The sequence below is a fragment of the Arctopsyche grandis genome, chromosome 12 (assembly GCF_051622035.1).
Source record: "Arctopsyche grandis isolate Sample6627 chromosome 12, ASM5162203v2, whole genome shotgun sequence".
NCBI classification, from domain to species: domain Eukaryota; kingdom Metazoa; phylum Arthropoda; class Insecta; order Trichoptera; family Hydropsychidae; genus Arctopsyche; species Arctopsyche grandis.
The window spans coordinates 739,334-759,539 of record NC_135366.1 but is presented as its reverse complement, the minus strand read 5'-3'; the positions used below and the strand labels follow the sequence as shown (position 1 = coordinate 759,539).

Sequence of the window (20,206 nt, the reverse complement as noted above, 5' to 3'; positions counted from 1 at the left end):
AAAACATTGTTGGTATTCAAAACATCAACGATGATCTAATTTTAGCTCAATCTCGGTCTTTAGCTTAATTTTGATATTTAATTTCGATTTTTTAATTTAATTTTTATTTCGATATTTTGTACTCTACTGGTTTTAAAAGTTGGCACAAAATCGTCGTTGGTTTGGTGCGTACGGACCATGAGAAGTTTGAGAAGTATTGTTTCACGAAAAATTTGCTCTATCAGTAAGTGTACGTTTGTTCGTCGTCATGGATAGTCGTCGTGCTTCATTTTCATGGTGGGATTTTTATGAAGACGATCAAGGTTTATCTATATACATACATATAAGAATAAATACAACTAAAACTACATACCAATCCAGTCTTCAATATACCTTTACTATTTCTTTAATTTAATTCTATCATTTTCCGGCAAATAATCTCAGTAAAAGTTATAATACATATATTTATTCTAATGTTCAGTGTTGCAGTTTTGTATTAAAAAGAAAAACTTCAGGAATTTATTATATATTATATGTTGTAATTAATAATAGTAAAATCATATACTGTTTCCGGCCAGTGGTGAATAAAAGCATTGCTGTAAAAACTATTTCTTTAATTTAAAACGCCTTCTATTCTAAACCTATCTGATGATTCGAATTTTTGAAATTTATAAATGAAATTTTAAGAGCTAAATTATCACCTAAAACAGACAAGATGTATCGTGGTGATTTATGCCTGAAATCAACAACATTTATTTTTTCGATTCTAATGTGCTATTTGTATTTTTCTAGGGAGCCCAAATACGCAAAAATTATTTCTTCGTGCTAATTCATCCCATGGGAAAGAGAGACCTAGTCTTCATCCCGCGAGACCTAATCCAGGTTAGTCTTCTTTATTATAACATAAATTATTACTTGTGTATGTATATACATACATATATATATATATATATATATATATATATATATATATATATATATATATATATATATATATATATATATATATATATAAAAATGAATTCATCACGAAATGGTTTTAAACATATATACATTTGTATGGGTAAGAACTTTTAGATGTTTTAAAAAATATATTTTATGGTTTTGGACCACTCCATGGATCTACCTATACATAATTTTCATGGTCACTAGGACTCTTGGCATTTGAACTTTCCACTCCAATCTACACCCGTATTCTACTACAAATACCATCCATATTTACCAGCGAAAGTAATTCAGCTAGTAATAAAATCAAATGTCCCTCCTATCTACATATATCTTAATAACAATAACCCTTTATCACTCTTGTTAAATTTTGATCAAACTTTGCATAATAACATCCTCTGATTCCAAGTCGAACATAGCCTATTTAACTCCACTATCCTTGGATTTTATATGTGAAAAATATTTAATATGTACCATAAATCAGATACATCAGCTAGTACATATATGTACATGCATACATATATGTACTATGTATGTACTAGGTTGAATAGGAAATCCCACTGACCAAGGAGTACTTCTGGTGCAAAGGGGTTGTCGTTGCACGTTCACGGTTCATCTTTTGTTCTAAATTTTTTGTGGAGAACACTTGTTCCACTGGTCATTGTTGGGCGTGTCGAATTCGTTCAAAAGTCTTGTCTTCGGATCTGCATCACTGTGCACGTGTGTGATGAATGATTGATGAATGATCAATCTCAGTAAAATACATACTCAATTAAAAAAATCTTTTGTGAACTAAGAAGAGGTTAGTAAAAATGGCACCCATTATTATGGCTGCTATTTATTCATATACTCTTTACCTTAGCGATGTACTTGATTAGAATTTGTACTTGGGCAACACCGGATTTATGTGACGGTTTTTAATTTCAATATTATTTTATATTTTATTTAGAATGGCGAATTAACTATGGAGAGCCTAACTATGATCTATATATAGGTAGTTCATCCGTTGGAAAACCATCGGCAAAAAAAGATTCGTTTGGAAGAGATCTTCACGCACCCTCATCAGGTAAGTTTTAGTCAGAAACCTAGTAACTAATATATATTCGCCAGTTGTATTGTAAAAGTCCTCTCAAGAAATATGTTTTATATAGGATTACGAGTTAACTATGGAGGATCAAATTCGAGACTTAATAATCTTCCCATTTCATCAGTTGGAAAACGAACATGGAGTAATCATCGTCCAAGCCCAACAGGTTGGTTGAATTTTAAAATGAAACTTTTATATGAGATGACTCATGTTCATACCTGTATGGTATTTTATCGCAAAAGGGGATTTTTTACTTTTTTTTACCAAAACAAAATTCAAATAATATATATAATCTGATAGATTAATCAAATAATATATATAATCTGATAGATTAATCAAATAATATATAATCTGATAGATTAATCAAATAATATATATAATCTGATAGATTAATCAAATAATATATATAATCTGATAGATTAATCAAGCACGATATTGTTGAGTACAATGCATCAACGATAACTATGATATTTACGATCTTTAAATTGTCTAAAATTAACTTATGATGCAGGTATGAAGGTATGAAGGTATTATATATTTTTGTTTTTTAAATGCTTTTTATTATTACGAAATTATGTTCACAATACATCTTATATCTATTTTAATAGCTACTGATCTACTGATCATTTTCTATTTTACAATTTAATTTGGTTAGTAATCATAGTATTATATTATTCTAATGTTAATGTACAGCATAATAGGAAAAAGAGCTCAAAAACCTATTTACAATCTTTATAAATGCTCATAATATGTACATCTAATACATAATATTAATTAAAGACTCTCTAAAGTCGATGACCTAAAACAGAACTTATGATTAAGTTAATGTTAATTCAACTTATAATCCTGACGAGTTCAAATACAATAAGGATCCTTTTTAAATAAAAATACAACTATTTTTGTAATGTTTTAAATGCTTTTTTAATGATTAAAAGATTATTTTTATGTAAATTTTGCCATCAGACTATTCAATTATACTGAATACTCTATCATCATTTGACAAATTATTTACATACGTAGAAAAACAGTAAGAATTAAATAAAAATCTACCATTAATAAAAATTTTGAATTCAAGAAGGAGAAATTGCATACGAAAATTGTGAATAATTAAATAATTTTATTATAATTCTTAATACTTATCTTAAACTTAAACTATTTACTGCCGTATTATATTGATGTATTTAAAAACGATCTATGAATTTTCAAATTTCCCAGTTTTTCTTTCTACTCGAAATTTTCACATTTTGCTCATTTCTGATTGTAATCTTCGGCATTGTGGAAATAATAAGTCTAAACGACTTTTTATTTTCACCGAAATGTTCATCAAATTCAAATCTTCGTAGATTTCAGTTCTAACCAAAAAATCACCGCTCAAAACTCGTATCTCTGAATGTGCATAATTGTGCATGTGTGTGATGGATGATTGATGAATGATCAATCCTAATGAAATATATTCGTTTAAAATTTTATTTTTCAATAATGGGTTCTATTTATTCGTTTATTAGTATACATATTCTTTGGCCTTATAGACTTGTTAATCTGCACTTGGGTAACCCCGAATTAAACCAACCTGTTGGGTTTGGACGATGATTATTCCATGTTTGTTTTCCAACTGATGAAATGAGAAGATTTTTAAGTCTCGAATTTGATCTTCGACTACGAAACTTTTACATGAGATGGCTCATATTCACCTGACCTGTATGGTATTTTATCGCAAAAGGGGATTTTTACTTATTTTTTTTTACAAATGTATCATATTATATTATTCGATAGATATGTATATGTACATTAATCATGCATGATACTGTTAGCTCAGTTATCAGCAAACTGATTCAAGAGCTTTGTAATAAGTAAAGAAAGCTGGTTTTTATTCTTTAAATATAATTTTATAAATACTTAATACATTTTATTGAATTCTGCAATAAAAATATTTTTTTATCACATTTAAGGTATCTCAAAAGAGCCTGCACACGCTTCATCAAATAGTCGAAGATTTCAGTTCCAACCGACAAATCAGCCGGAGCACAAAATCAACAAACATGCGAACCCAATTGATATGAGTCACATAACGTTCGGATTCAAACAACTGCTCGAGATGTCGTCACAAGATGGATCGGAAATCCTCATGGTGTTCAGTAGACAAAATAAAAAGTTCACCAACACCCTGACGAAGGACTTTTCGCCGGACAATATTGTACTTTTCATGAATTGCTTGTCCAAAGTCTGCATAGTGAATTTCAATGAATCGAAAGCAAACATAATGACCAAGGTGTGCCAATCTAATTTTCTGGAATCGTTTGAAAAGTACATTTTAAATCTACCATACGTCAAAATGAATGAGAAGAAGATGAACAAATTATTTTGGGATGATTATAACGGTTTTTGGAAGAACGTTTTCACTTTTTACAATTGTGTCATTACTTTGATGCCCAACATAGCTTTGGACACATTGACGAAATTGGTAGACTACAGTAAAGTGATATTACAAGGATTACAAGATCGTCAGAAACTGCGTTTCGAAGATGGACTACAGCAATCTTTGACTGACATTCAAACGCGAATGACTTTGACGAAAGAAGAACTTTCCGAAAGATTTGTAAGTATTGAATTTTGCAATGTGGCTTTTTGCAATGACTTAATCGAATATTTTTGCTTTTCAGCGATCCAGAAAAGCTTTGGATGATGACCGGGAAGTTCCCGATGATTTTAGGACTATGCCTATACTTCCAGATGCAGATGAAATTAACTCAAATAATTTTACCTTCTTGCGTCCAAATATAATTGATGGTGCGTACAATTGCGTGGATCATTATTTGGATGTTCAATTTCGATTGATGAGAGAAGACTACATTTCTCCCATGAGGGATGCCATAATGAGTTTCTTACATGATCCTAAGCAAAAGAAGCACAACGGAGGAAGGTAAAACATTAATAATGAGGTTTATATGTCCACTATGAATGTATGTTCAAGTTATTTGAATTTCCTACTTGACCAGTAGTTTCCACCAACAGACGTGATATTTTAAAAAGCAAAATATGTTTTTGTGTCATAAAATTTGAAACCCTACAAAATGCAGAAAAGAGAATGTTAAGCAGAAAAACCTTTTTACCTTCTTTGAAGGCCAGAATAAATATAAAAAATCTCTGACCATTGGAATGTTTAACCTATTATCAATGTATTATTGTACATTTCAATATATTTTGGCTGAATTTATTATTGATTTAAAAAAATTAAGAAGGGGCCCAGTTTTCAAACTTTATCCCAGGGCCCGAACTGTTGGTGATTCGCTACTGGGTGCATTTCATATAAATAAAATGAAGTTATCTGATCATTATTTTACTAATATCTTTTTTAAAAATTCATGTGAGAGGTCTGCGGGATTTTAAATTATGAATTTAGTGGTCTGTGAGGTCCGAAAAGTTGGTCACCGCTGCTCTAATAGTACTGTTTGTTGATACTGGTTTCCACCTCGCCCCAAATTAAATTATTATTATTTCAATTTCACTGCTATAATTTCATATACACATACATATGCTTATTTAATTTATATTGTTATTCCATCTCTATTCTCTTCATTGACCTTTGTTGTGCAATAAGATCACCTGAAATGTCACAAATCAAGTAAATACTATTTTAGTTGTATAACAAAGTTCCACAATGGTTTCTTAAATTAATTTGAACATAAGATAGTGTCCATTTAACAATAGTTTGTTTGTGTATTAAAATTTTTATTTCTTTTCAGATTTTACCTTAGTGCCAGATTTAAATATTTTGCCGTTTCCAATAAGCGCGCAGGAATATTAGTGGCTTTTGATGAAAACAATCTCAATAGGCATCCAAAAGCGTTTTATAAGAGATTTTTATTTGGATCTCTGCTATGTTTCACGAAAGACAAATTTAAAACTTGTTTATTCGGTACAATTGTTGAGAGATCGGAGCAGTTGTTGTCGCAGGGAATGGTAGGATTTAACTCCCTAGTAATTACTTTAAAAATATATAGCCATTTACAGTTCAAAATTACTCTAAATATCTATTTATAACAGTAATTGCCCTTGTTCTGTAATAATTAATATGAAAGTAATATTATATATGTACTTATTGTAGTGAATAAAAACAGAATTGTTAACTTACCCTATTCTCACTATGCTAATTTTTACTTTATTTTTTTATGTTACAATGCTTTGGCCAAACATTATACTTATTACTTTGGTATCTCATTTTCATGGTGCAATGAATACTTTGCTATTCAGTTGAAAGTTTTTATCCTCAAGATTCTAATCCCTTAATTTTTCCCGCTCTACTCTGTTTTAAATAATCCATACTTTTAGGTAATCGTCGATATGAAAAATGAAGATATTGGTGACGATCTATTCAACGGAACGTATGTAATGTTTGAAAGTGACGTTTTCTTTCTGCAATATGGACCTGTGTTGGAAGCTCTTCAAAATTCCGGCGAAAATTTGCCAATGAAAGACTACATTGTAAACATGCAGGTGTGTCTCTGTCAAAGGTGACAGACAGAAAATAGTCCGATATGCCATATTAACAATGAACTTTATTTGCAGGTTTCGACAGTAGTCCCTAAACACATCACCAATATATACAACATCTCCTTTAACGATAAGACTTTTAAAGTGGATATAAAGAATAACCTAGGCTGGCCATCGTCTTCAGACCTCGGTTTGGACGAATACCAATATGCAGCGTACAAGATGGCTTTGTCTAGGGAGTTTGTCACCATCCAAGGTCCACCGGGCACTGGAAAAACCTACATCGGTCTCAAAATAGTCAACACCCTCTTGAAAAATGTATCAGTTTCTGACAAACCGTTATTGGTTTTATGTTTTACGAATCACGCACTTGATCAGTTCCTTTCAGGCATATTACCGACGACCAAAAACATTGTTAGGATCGGCGGCCAATCTAAAAACGATGAGTTTGCAAAAAATTACAACCTGAATTCATTGCGCAAGTTGCACAATAGTAAAAATCCCCATTCCCGAGATCTATTCGACCTTATCAAAAAAATGAACCAATTGCAGAATTCGATTTTGCACATTGAAGCCGCCGATGGCATCATCGACGTGGACTTGTTGAATGATCGCTTGCCGCAGTTTCAAATATGTGGATATTTATGGAATTATTCAAGTAATTCTTCGAAATCGCGTTTAGTCAATTGGCTATTGATGAGCGACAAGCTGCAAGAAGTGGAGAAGTACCGTCATGAAGATATTTATCAATGTTATCTCGATATTCTCGCAGTTGAACGGTTCACTAAGGACGATTTAGACATTGACGATATGAGAAATGTGTTGGATGACGATGATGATTTCGAAATCTCACCGACTCCAGTGACTTATAAAAAATTCTCATTATTTTCATTTGCTGACGAAATTTCACAGACTTCAGAGAAGATAGAATTAAAGGCTGTAAAAACGCATCGTACAAGAGATGAAACATATCACTTGTGTCAGCTATTTCTTTTAAAGGTAATGTACAGAGGCCGTCTATTCTTGAAAAAAGTTATTAATGTAACCAATATATAAGATTTTTACAATTATTGGTCACTAAGACAGTTTCAGTTTATATTTTTTTTACACTATATATTAAACTTGTCCAATAGAATTAGTAAAATATGCCTATGTGAGATAAAACCACGCTTTCTCTATTGATACAGAATAATAAAATATTATATTATTGTGATATAGAACATATAATTTTATATAATTATTGTTTTTCAGACCCAACTTTCATGCGCTTCAAAAGAGACGGTTAATTTTTCCAATTTAAAACCCAAAGATTTGAATTTAAATCAACGTTGGAACCTCTATTGGTATTGGTGTTCAGAGTTAAAAAATGTATTTTTCAATGAAACTATGAAGTTACGGGTAATTTACTTCTCATCATTTTAATCCAATAATTCAATGATCTTTGTGTGTGATTTGCAATCGCTGTGTCTTAGAGTAATATCTTCAGTAACGAATTTAATATATAAAAAAAAATTGACTTTAAATTTAAAATTAAAATTAATTAATTAATTAAATTTAAATTTAAAATTATTTAATATATAAAAAAAAATTGCTGCTTTGAGTCTGATTTATTACTTATTTTAAGCGATAGCTCTAGCCATAGCCTAGTTAATATTCAGTAATAGGTCTAATCCTAGATGGAAAAATGAACTCGAAAAAATGGATTAATCACATGCATGCTTATAACTGCTACAGCATTTTTCCTAATAACTTTAGTTAAGTTGTGAACGTAACATGCTAATAAAGTTGTGTCTTAAGTTCTATTTATTATAAGTTTTCCTATTTGATGGCTCTAGGAATGAGCCCGCTGTAGTTGTTGATAGGTTCTATGTATTGTGTTGATGTAAATATTATAATCTGCAGGAAAAATACCAAACTTTGTATGCATTGTATGAGGATTTCAACACAATGAGCGATATTCAGATATTGAAAAAGGCCCATGTGATTGGACTGACTACAACTGCAGCTGCCCGTTTGAGACCTTTACTCTGTTCTCTGTCTCCGTCGATAGGTTGATACTTCGATATACTTAAACAATGCTATTGATTTCATAATCGTTAATGCATTTTTAATTGTTTTTAGTTGTGATTGAAGAGGCGGCTGAAGTCCTTGAATCACATATTGTCGTAAACTTGAACGAAAATTGTAAACACGTCATCATGCTTGGTAAGATGTACATAATATACAATATGTAGAACACAAAAGTGATATGAAGAGCAGTTTTTAGGTTGAAATAATTGTAATCGTGTTATAGTTTTCTTATTAGTGATATATCTAAGTACATATACATACTCACATATAATAATACATTTCAAATATTAATACAAAAAAAAAAAAAACAATTAAACTTTGCTTGTTATTTGCTTGGTATACAGTATTAATAACAGTCAAAAACTCCATATACTTTCTTAGAGGAACAGTTTGATTTTATGCAATATCAACGAAGCAGGACTTATTTTATTCAAATTAACTAAAAACCTTGATAGCGTTCGAGTTTGGGGAATCGTACTTCGACTCATGAGATTCCCCACCCCTATTTAGTGTACACAAATGTTTTAAAATGTCAATTAAATCAAACATATTCTATCTTCTTATTTATTCTTCCTTTTGTTGCTGGAATCTGCTCTGCTTTCTCCATTTACTTCCGGGTCACCCTACCAATATTTTATCTTCCTTATACTGGAGGATGGCTCCTTTTTGGAAACCTTTCTTCAGATATACTGAAGACGTGTCAACCTAATTGAGATATAAAATAATTAAAACATGTGACATATTTTTGGCATTTGATTTGTATATGTATGAAATTTGCGATCAGACATTTCTGAATGTAGATTTTAACACTCACTTTAATTGGAAGATTATTTATTAAAGTTTTGAGAAACGTTACCTATGACTCATATACCATCGAATTGTTTCTTTATCCTTTTTCTAACATTTAGGTGATCATCAGCAGTTGCGACCTACAACCGCCTCATATCAGCTGGGCCGCAAATTCCATCTAGAAATATCTCTCTTCGAACGTACATTTAAAAACGGTACTAATTTCTGTCAGTTGGGGGTGCAGCATAGGATGCGACCTGAAATAGCCAGTTTGATCACACCAGCCATATATCCCAAGTTGGAGAATCATTCATCTGTTTACGACTATCCCAATGTTTTGGGGGTTGCAAAGAATTTATTCTTTGTTGCACATGAATTTCCAGAAGCGAAGGTATTATATATTTTTGATTTTTAAATGCTTTTTATTATTACGAAATTATGTTCACAATACATCTTATATCTATTTTAATAGCCACTGATCTACTGATCATTTTCTATTTTACAATTTAATTTAATTTGGTTAGTAATCATAGTATTATATTATTCTAATGTTAATCTACAGCATAATAGGAAAAAGAGCTCAAAAACATATTACAATCAAGCGATTATATTAGGTTAAATATAGCAATATTTTTCGTATTTTCTGTTTGCATTGAAAGTGTCTCATCAGAATAAATGGTGTTCTTAATACATGTACATACATATTTGACTCGGTCATTCACTGGAGCAAATACTCCATATCTCATTACATTTCCTTAATTACTGGTATGCTCATTTTCAGGAAGCCGAGATTTCCAGTCACTCAAATGCACACGAAGCCCAATTCATTGTGCTATTAGCAAACTATTTAATTCAGCAAGGATATAACGGTGAAGATATAACTATTTTGAGCGCTTATTCCGGTCAAATGTTCTATCTTAAAGAGGTATGAAAAAAAATTACCATATTTTATAAAAAAGTCATATTTTATTAAAAGATAAAACAGACCCGCTTTGAAAAACTGGCAAATAATTATAAACAAACATACATAAATCACATTACATAGTTAAAACACAATTCCCTGAAACCGAGCGCAATTCTTATCAAGATCTATTTTGTATATCTGACCATTTTCAGCTAAAAAAGAAGATGGATGCAATAAAAGACGTTCGCATATGCATATTGGATAACTATCAAGGGGAAGAATGCAAAATAATATTGCTAACTTTGGTCAGAAGCAATACTGATAACAAAGTTGGTTTCCTGAATATTCCTAATCGCGTATGTGTTGCTCTATCTAGAGCTAAAGAAGGTATTCGATAATCATGTTATCATAGGTGCAACCAGATTTTGAAAAAAAAGTAGAAAAGCAATAGAATTATCAAAAATATTATAAATGCATTGCCACAACTTGTGTTTATCAATTTTAATATTTAAATTACAATCTATTAAGTAATTTATATTTATATTTGTTTTTATAATTAATTTTTTTACTATCGGGAATAAATATTTTGCTCACATTAATAGGCGTAAAAATGCACTCTTAAACACACCCTCTCCCCCTGGTTGTGCTACTGTATGTATACTGTGTAGTTAATGTACTAAAAATATATAATATAATTATCACATGTTTGTTTTTAGGATTTTACCTCATAGGAAATATGAATAATCTCATCAATGCCAGTGAGTTATGGAAGAAAATTTGCCGTAAATTAATACAGCATGAATCCATAGGGCCGTCAATTCCATTGCAGTGTCAAAATCATAACTTCATAACGAAGGTTTTTCTTTTTAAATTTCCTTGACAGCAGTTTCAAACAGCAAAATTTAATGATGACAATATACATAAATACTACACATCCCCTTACAAATTTTTAAACTCACCATTAAATTTTGGAAATAAGTCTTTAATTTACGGTCCAAAATATTCTAGTTTCTGATCATATTAATGTAATTTTTTCAGGTGGAATCTCTCGCAGATTTTAGCAAAGTCGTTGAAGGGGGCTGCCAAAATCAGTGCAATAAGCTTTTGAAATGTGGACACCATTGTCCAAGACTGTGTCACCTAAACCTTAATGAGCATGATGATTATAAATGCACGCAAAACTGTCTAAGGTTAGAAAAGTTTATTTAATTAAAATAAAAATGGCAAGACATGCATTAAAATTAAAGAAATGTTCAAAAACTTAAAACGAATGGAGTCAACCACTGCCTTTCGAGCACACACTTGTCTTTCGTTTTGTATTGCTTCTATCCGATCTTATCAGCTTTCAATTTTGATGTAGATATCATCATTTACATACAAACGCCACAGTCTGATAGATGAAAGTATTTCTGTCATGTTTTTCTATGACCTTACTCATTCTTCAATTCTTCGATACTCTCTTGGGTATCTTTTTGAACCATTCTCCAACTATCATCCTAGCTCTAGCCATATAACCTACCAATTATCATTTCAATCTCTTCACTCAATCCACTAAATCAGTTACTCTACGCTCTATTTTAGTCAGTTTTAGTAAAATATAAGATCTGATTGATTGGTCCAGATTGGCTTATATTAAAGTTAACTGGAAGTGTTTCGCTTTTGATATGTCCCGTTAAACCAGACAAATAATATTCCTTAGATTAAAAATGTATGCGGATATAGCCTTGTATAAAATAAATAGATTTTTAAACATATGCAATAAGTGTCAAACGTAATATAACATTTTTTTATTCCAGAGATTGTTCTGTGGGTCATAAATGCAAACTTTTATGCTGTCAACCTTGTAAATGTTCTGAAATAGTTGATAAGCTTTTTGGATGTGGCCATATGAACAAAATTATGTGTAGTGTCAATCCTAACCATGTTCAATGCCGAATCGAAGTGTTACATACATTTCCTCAATGTTTACATGAGGTAAGTAAGATGGAAAAGCCTATTAAAATGTGTAATTTGACTTATCATACTACATACAAATTACAGGTTAAATTACTTTGCTATAATGCCCGTGATAAACCACAATGTCCAATTAAATGTATTGATCGATTGCCGTGCGGACATGCCTGTACTGAGCTGTGTCACAAGGATGACGATCCTGAGCATTTGGAAGTCTGTATTTACGTTATCGAAGTATTGTGTTTTAAACACGCCATTGATGCTTAAATTTTTTTTTTAATTTTTAGTACGAATGCAAAGCCAGTTGTGGGCGTAAAAATAAAAGTTGTGTCGGAGACCATTCTTGTAAGAGATTATGCTATCAAGAATGTGACCTTTGTACTATACTGGTGTTTATATTTTTCATGTTTAAGACGTTGATTAGGTATATTTGCAATTTGATTGATGTAAAGTTAATTTGTCGGACAGGTGCAAAAGAAGCGAAAGGACTGTTCACACAGTGACAAAGTCCAGTGCAATATGGATGTGAATTCAGTACGATGTGAGAAAAATTGTGTTCGGAAAATGCGCTGTGGTCATTTCTGCAAGAAAAAATGTTTTGAACCCTGCACCGACTGCGGAGTGATGGTTATTTTTTACTTTACAAAAATTTTATTATAATTCTCTCTTTATTTTTATATATGTACTTTCTTACATGTGTATCAGGTGAAAAAGCAAAGATCTTGCGGTCACATTATTACAACAGAGTGTAGCACAAACGTGGAACAAATAAAATGCACACAACGCTGCAAATTAAGACTGGAATGTGGACATCGGTGCCGGGATGAGTGTATGGAACCGTGTAATGTTAAATCGTGCAACGAAAAGATTACAAATCCTTTCAAATCCATATGTGGACACATTTTTCAAATACCATGTTGTGATTCCGATTTGGGTAAAGTCTAATCATTCATTTAATCCTATTTTTTTTCAAGGCATTTTGAAAAATGACAAATTGTCGATTTGCTGTAGAACTATTTTTTCCTATCCCACAGTACACAAGAAATCTAAGCAAAGAATTTCGATTCATTAAAACAATCCCCATGGGGCTCCTATTTTTTTGATGTGATAAATCTCGCTTGCAAATGCATAATTCGACTTTAATTTAAGGTTGACCTGGGTACTTATGTCAATAAATTTAGTATATTGCGAGATCACAACTGGGTTGGTCAAGGTTTATTTTAAATAGATCTGGGGCAACCACTTGCTGGGACACCTTGCTCTAGCTCCCCTCCGTGCTCCACCATGAGAAAAACAGTTTTCAATTTAACGTGATTTTATCAAAGCTTCCGATATTTCTAGATACGTATTAACGTTCATCACGATAAAAATACACACTAAAGCAGGGGTTCCCAGCCTTTTTGTACCTTAGGGCCTAGAGTACAATCTAAACTATAGGTGACACAATCTAAAATATAGGTAGGACGGCAAGCACCTAGAAAATGATTTTATACTATGGAAACTTTTTTCTGTTCACTGTATTCCAGTAGTCTTTATCTGATATAAAGGCATTTAGCATAATATCATTCTGAAGGTAAAATTTCTAGTTCCAGTTCTTCTGTCCATACTTGGAAAATTTCAGCAATGGATACAGCTATTTCCATTATATTTATTTGGAAAGTAAAATAATTGATAAAAAGGAGAGCATTGGCTCGATGATAGTAAACTGCTGAAATCTCTTTCCAAACTGTTCTTGAAGCACTTGAAGGTGCTTAACAAATAATAATACGTTTAATAATAACAAAAAATTTCTACCGCATTCAAATAGTGAGCGCCATGGCGCCCGCAAGCACAGGGTTGGGAACCCCTGCACTCGAGTAACAAAAAATAAAGACAGCAACATTAGTTTTTGTGTTACCAGCGAATAATTACGAGATTTCAGGATTTTTAAAAAAAAAAAGGTCAAAAACCCAGATTATCTTCAAAACCGTAAGACTTTGGATTGAGGTTAATGTGGTTAGATAGCATCTATATGATCTCTTTTATTACCTCCTAAAAGATTTGCATCATGTAAAAATACAAACATATTAAATTCAAATAATACATATGACTAATGACTGCACATTGCAAATGATACCAGTACATACCTATAATTGCATTTTGTTTATTTAGCACACAACGGTGGTTTGTTAACAATGGAGTATTGCACGCAGCCGTGTGGTACAATTTTGAAAGATTGTGAACACATTTGTCAAGGCACATGCGGCAAATGTAGAGGTCGTTTGCATCCACCGTGTTCGCAGCCTTGTGGAAATCGTCTCATTTGTGGAGACACGTAAGGGTATTTCTATTCATAGGCATTCTTAGTCGTTCTGTAGAGCACTTACCTATCATCGATTATATAATGTTTCAGATGTGACGATCCATGTAGGGAAGATTGCAGCATGTGTCGTAAGCCGTGCAAGGTCAAATGTAATCATTCCAAATGTCCATTTACTTGTGGTGTTCCTTGCAAACCGTGTAAGGTGAGTGATTTAATGTGTTTCGTTACGATAACAGCTTTTTACTCTTTAGTATAAGGTGACCGTTTTTTTATCAAATTTAAAACCAGGACATTTTTCAAAAAAAATTTTTTTTTACATACTTCCATTATTAAAAATGAACATTCAAGAAAATTAATTAATTTTCTTGAATGCTCTTATAAAATTCAACACAGAGCTGTGATTGATTCTAAGTTCGAATCAGTCAAAATCTTGAGTTCGGATTTTTGCATGATCACAAAACTTCATCTTCTGTACATAGATAAAGTAAAAAGTGTACTGGTTTTATTTCATGACTTAACCGGACAGATACCCATAAAACCAGTACTGTTCTGGTAACATCAGCATGAATGGTTACATGGAATAAATATGTACATATATTTTAGCATAAGTGCGATCGGCGTTGCAGTCACAGCGAATGTACCAAACAATGTGGAGAAATATGTGATAGAATACCATGTTCTGAACCTTGCTCTCTTAAGCTCAAATGTGGTCATGGATGTCTCGGTTTGTGCGGCGAAGTGTGTCCAGACATTTGCAGGATTTGTAAGCCCGATTGCATGCCTGAGATTTTCTTTGGCAATGAAGAAGATGAAGATGCAAAGTTAGCATCATATTTTCTCAATGGAATGAAATTAATTTTAAATCTTCACGGAAACAAATTACATTAATTGAAACATCGTAATCTTAAATAATTTTATGGTTTCAGATTTATCAAGCTAATTGATTGTAAGCACATCATAGAGGTAGAAGGCATGGACAACTGGATAAAGTCGTTGGAAGAGGGAGAAATCGCTTATCCCCGTTGTCCACATTGTTCCACAGCGGTAATGAACACACCGAGATATTCCAACGCGATAAAAATGACATTCGATAACATCCAAAACGTCAAGCGAAAAATTTACGGCAATCCAGTCGAAAATAAAGCCTTAATCAAGAAGCTCGATTTGGAAATTGACAAGCTGACAACGACGAGAATGACCGACTTATTCAGAATAGGTAACACATACATGTATTTACAGTGGGAGAGTACATAACAGTATGGAAAAGTATCTCATCGTTTATTTTCATGAAACATAAGATTTAATCAATTATTAACATATCGTTCTACGTAGGGTTTCCAAGCCGACTTAAACCGAAACCGAAAAACCGGCTTTTTGATCATTTTTCAGAAATCAGAAAACCGGCTTTTTTACTCGATCAACCAGCTTTTTTACTCGATCAACCGGCTTTTTAAGGTTTTCTTTAATTAAGGTATTTTTTCCTCAAAACTAGTAATTATAAATTTCAAATTTTTATAAAAGATTAAAAAAAATGTGTATATTTTCAAACTTTCCTAGGGAATGGGCGTATATTTCTTTGAACAGCAAAAAAAAGGTACAGAACTTAGCGGTGGATTCGAGATTTAGTAACGGATGAAATCCAGTTCATAAAACAGTAAAATATTATTGAAAGTAGTTTCAATAACCTACACAAGGCCCTTCAGAATTTCGGCAAATTGGGTTTCCCATAATTTGTAGTCAGAATCTGCCATTTTACGGCTGTGATATATAATAAAATTTTTAATATTTATAATAATATAATGTTTTATATATATATTTTTTCGATATAAAAATATAAAACTTTAAAAAAATCTTTACAAAAAATTTTTTTTACAAATAAAAAGACGATAAACCGGTTTTTTATTTGTAAAAAAAACCGAAAACCGGCTTTTTATTTCGGGCGGGTTTTTCGTGCCCCTACATTCGACGTACTTATGTATGTATGTAAATATGCTTGTTAGATTTTAATTAAATTATTCATTGAATATAAAAACTTTAATATGTATATATACTACACACATGGAATAGTAAATAATTTTTATTTAAAATCTTTTGATTCTAGTTCCTCAATGGAAAACTGCTGTCGAAAAAATAAAGAACGAGCCACTCTTTATTAATGCAAAGAAAGACAAGCATAACACTGAGAAATGGACCAAAAAAACCGTTCAATTATGCAAGCCAGATCTTGACAATTTAATTGTTCAAACGACTGTTTTGAATCGCCTGGCCAATGTATTTCTGGGGGAAGACTATTCGATCAGGTCAAAGCTGTTGAAATATCAAGTTCAATTCATTCTAAGCGTTCTGTGCGATTGTAAGATAAAAGTGACCCAACAGCAAATCAACGACTTCGATTCCGAAATAGCGAGAACACAAAATATGATACGATATGAAGTTGCCAAAAAGAAAATGGATGCAGTATCCTATATTAACTCAAAAGACAAAAATACAGTTTCAAATCTGTCCTCAATTATATATTTTAATAACTCTTTCAATGCTCAAGTTGAGGAGAATGTTAAAGCTTTATTCAGATCTCTCACTTTTGGAGTTGATATTTCAGATTCGGAAAGATCTATGATAGTCAAAGCCATGGGATTGAAAAAGGGTCATTGGTTCAAATGTCCGAATGGTCATCCGTATTGTATCACCGAATGTGGTGGAGCAATGCAGAAAAGTTTATGTCCGGAATGCGGCAGTGGAATTGGCGGTACAAACCATGCACTTCTTAGCACCAATAGTTTGGCCGCCGAGATGGACAATGCTACACATGCAGCCTATTCTGATATTGCGAATGAGGGAATGATGATTAATTTAAATTTACATAACTATTTATAAGTCTTTTTTTTTTTTTCATATTACATCTTGATTAATGTATTTACAAAGTATAAATCAAAATTCAAGCAAATTTATTTTAATTTTTTTTATCATATTACTACTTAATTAATGTATTTAATAATTATTAAACCTATTAATAAAATTTAGAACTTACAAAATATTACATGGAATAATCATATGTGCAAACATTATCTGCATGTAATTCTTTTTATTATAATATTTTAATTGTAAATATTAAAAATAATCGACATAAGTATTTGATAATCATACTTAATACATTTTTAATAGCCACAAAACTATACACTGTCTTTTATTTTTTTATAATTATTATCCATTTTTTGGGGGGGGGGAGGTCTGAAACAGGTGTACTCCCCCTAATTGTTTTTTTTTTAAATCATAACTTTTTATAGGCTTTATTCAAATTTGAAAAAAGTTTTGTAGGAATAAATGCACGAAATCCCACGCCCAAACGCCGATTTCATTTCGCAAAGCAACAACGTCCAGACATGAAATACCAAACACCAATTCAAGCAGAACGGCGACACGTTGACGCTGAGAACATTCTGCACCTCTGGAGTTCAGCCAGCTCACTTCTCCAAAGTGAGCAACTATGTACCTACATATACATAACTCCTTCGTACATACAATAACTTAACTCTTCAAAACACAACCGTGTTTTAATAGGCCAGGATACGGTCAACACACCTTACCCGCCCTATAGTTTTTATTTTTAAATGCTTTTTATTATTACGAAATTATGTTCACAATACATCTTATATCTATTTTAATAGTTACTGATCTACTGATCATTTTCTATTTTACAATTTAATTTAATTTGGTTAGCAATCACAGTATTATATTATTCTAATGTTAATCTAAAGCATAATAGGAAAAAGAGCTCAAAGACCTATTTACAATCCTTATAAATGTTCATAATACATCTAATACATAATATTAATTAAAGACTCTCTAAAGTCGATGACCTAAAGCAGATTGTGTTTAGGTAATCTGTGTTTATACCTGAAGGGTATAGACATTTTGTTATAATCACCGAGACTCTTAACAAGTGTGTTAGTATGGTCATTAGTGATTCTGTCATAGAATCTACTGGTTAGTTTGTTAGTAATGTCTGTAACAAACGGAATATTATATATGGCATGCAGTTTTTTCAGGTTAGTATATATGGGTGTATTATAAATTATTTTTAGGGATTTATTTTGTATTACTTGGAGCTTGGAAAGGTTAGTATTTGAGGCGTTATTCCATACAGGTGATGCATAGGTTAATAATGGTAATATGAGCGCGCGATATAATTTTATTTTATTTAGCGCTGATAAAGAACTATGGCGATTCAATATTGGATATATTGAGGATATACCCCGCATCGCCTTGCATTTCGCTGCCTCAATGTGAGGTGCCCATCTCATTCTTTTATCGAACGTTACTCCTAAATATTTTATTACTGACTGCCATTTCAGACTTTCTCCAGAGGGGATTTTCAGATCTGAACTTGGCTTATGCTTTCTAACACTAAAGAATATGGCGTCTGTTTTGATTTGATTAATTTGAATTTTCCACTTAGTGAAGTGTTCAGTCATTGTTTTAATTGCGAATTCAAGATTTTTAAGAATAGTGTCTGGTTTTTTGCTACTTGTGAAGCAAGCGGTATCATCTGCATATAGGGCTATGTGACAGTTTTTTGGAATAGGTATGTCATTTATAGTCACCGGAGCCTGAGGGGGCCGTGTATTGTTCAAAGGTTGTAAATGCATTGTTAAAGGTTTGCCGAACAATTGATAGCACTGTAATTATCCTACCTCTAGACTCATTTATATATATGGAGAACAAGAGTGGGACAAGCAAGCTCCCCTGCGGAACGCCAGCTGTGACTATTTTTGGAGACGATAATTCATTATTTACGCTAACCTCTAGCTTTCTACGAGTTAGGTACGATTTGATGATGAGAATTAGGTAGTTTGGTATTTTGACAAACCGTGTCGAAGGCCTTTTCTATGTCGAGACATACCATTCCGGTACTTCTCTTCATATTAAATTTCTTCGTCACGTGTTCAGTTAGTCTTGTTAGTTGTTGGGACGTGGAATGTCCAGTGCGAAATCCAAATTGTTCATTTATTAATTTCTTATTTACGACTTTAAGTAAACGAGTGTAGATTATTTTTTCCAGAATTTTCGAAAGCGTGCAAGGTAAGCTAATGGGTCGATAATTGGCCGGGTTTTTTGAGCTTTTATCGGGCTTAAGTATGGGAATTACGTTGGCTGTTTTCCAGTATTCTGGGAAATACCCAGTTAGTAAACACGCGTTGAATATTTTAGATAGTGAGACTAAAGCTTTAAACGGAAGTTGTTTGATTATGATGTTATCTATTAAATCTCGCCCAGGTGCCTTTTTATTTTTTAAACTACGTATTATATTTTGGATTTAACACGGATGCACCAATTTTATATTTTTATTACTGTTAGTGGGAGTTTTTGTGATGATTTTAATGGACCGGTTGACTTTATTATGCGTTGGTATGTGATTGTAATGTTGTGTGAGTGTGTGATGTTTTTGGAAAGATTTTGATAATAGTTCTGCTTTGTCGCAATCACGCGTCACTGAGATTCCTGCATCATCTAACGGAGGAATCGAGTTTTTGTCCTGCGAATCGCTTTAGCTAATTTCCATAGAGAGCCATCAACTGAGCTTGATTTTTCTAATTTTTTAGACCAAGCTTCATTTTTGATTTCTTTGATTCTAATTTTAATTTGATATGTGAGCTTATTTATTAATGTTTTCAATGCTGGATTTTTT

The 20,206-nt window shown here is 32.0% G+C and overlaps 1 protein-coding gene across 1 annotated transcript; it reads left to right on the top strand.

The window, feature by feature from the left end:
* Positions 1–231: 231 nt before the first annotated feature.
* On the top strand, positions 232–17,461 carry LOC143919749 (NFX1-type zinc finger-containing protein 1-like). Its single transcript, XM_077442241.1, has 27 exons — positions 232–302; positions 772–861; positions 1,874–1,990; positions 2,076–2,177; positions 3,961–4,607; positions 4,672–4,931; positions 5,755–5,971; positions 6,341–6,505; positions 6,578–7,501; positions 7,754–7,900; positions 8,405–8,552; positions 8,624–8,707; positions 9,481–9,752; positions 10,143–10,286; positions 10,478–10,652; positions 10,982–11,121; positions 11,304–11,455; positions 12,062–12,239; positions 12,306–12,431; positions 12,506–12,607; positions 12,687–12,845; positions 12,924–13,152; positions 14,370–14,532; positions 14,611–14,722; positions 15,124–15,341; positions 15,447–15,736; positions 16,622–17,461. Exons 1-27 carry the CDS (start codon positions 248–250, stop codon positions 17,392–17,394), a joined length of 6,189 nt encoding a protein of 2,062 aa, XP_077298367.1. The 5' UTR covers positions 232–247; the 3' UTR covers positions 17,395–17,461.
* The last annotated feature ends 2,745 nt before the right edge of the window (positions 17,462–20,206 follow it).

Coding starts and splice junctions, on each gene's coding strand:
- LOC143919749 (XM_077442241.1), top strand. CDS start 248: ATGGATAGTCGTCGTGCTTCATTTTCATGGTGGGATTTTTATGAAGAC. Junction 10,287..10,477: donor AAATGTTCTATCTTAAAGAG/GTATGAAAAAAA, acceptor GACCATTTTCAG/CTAAAAAAGAAGATGGATGC. Junction 10,653..10,981: donor TCTATCTAGAGCTAAAGAAG/GTATTCGATAAT, acceptor GTTTGTTTTTAG/GATTTTACCTCATAGGAAAT.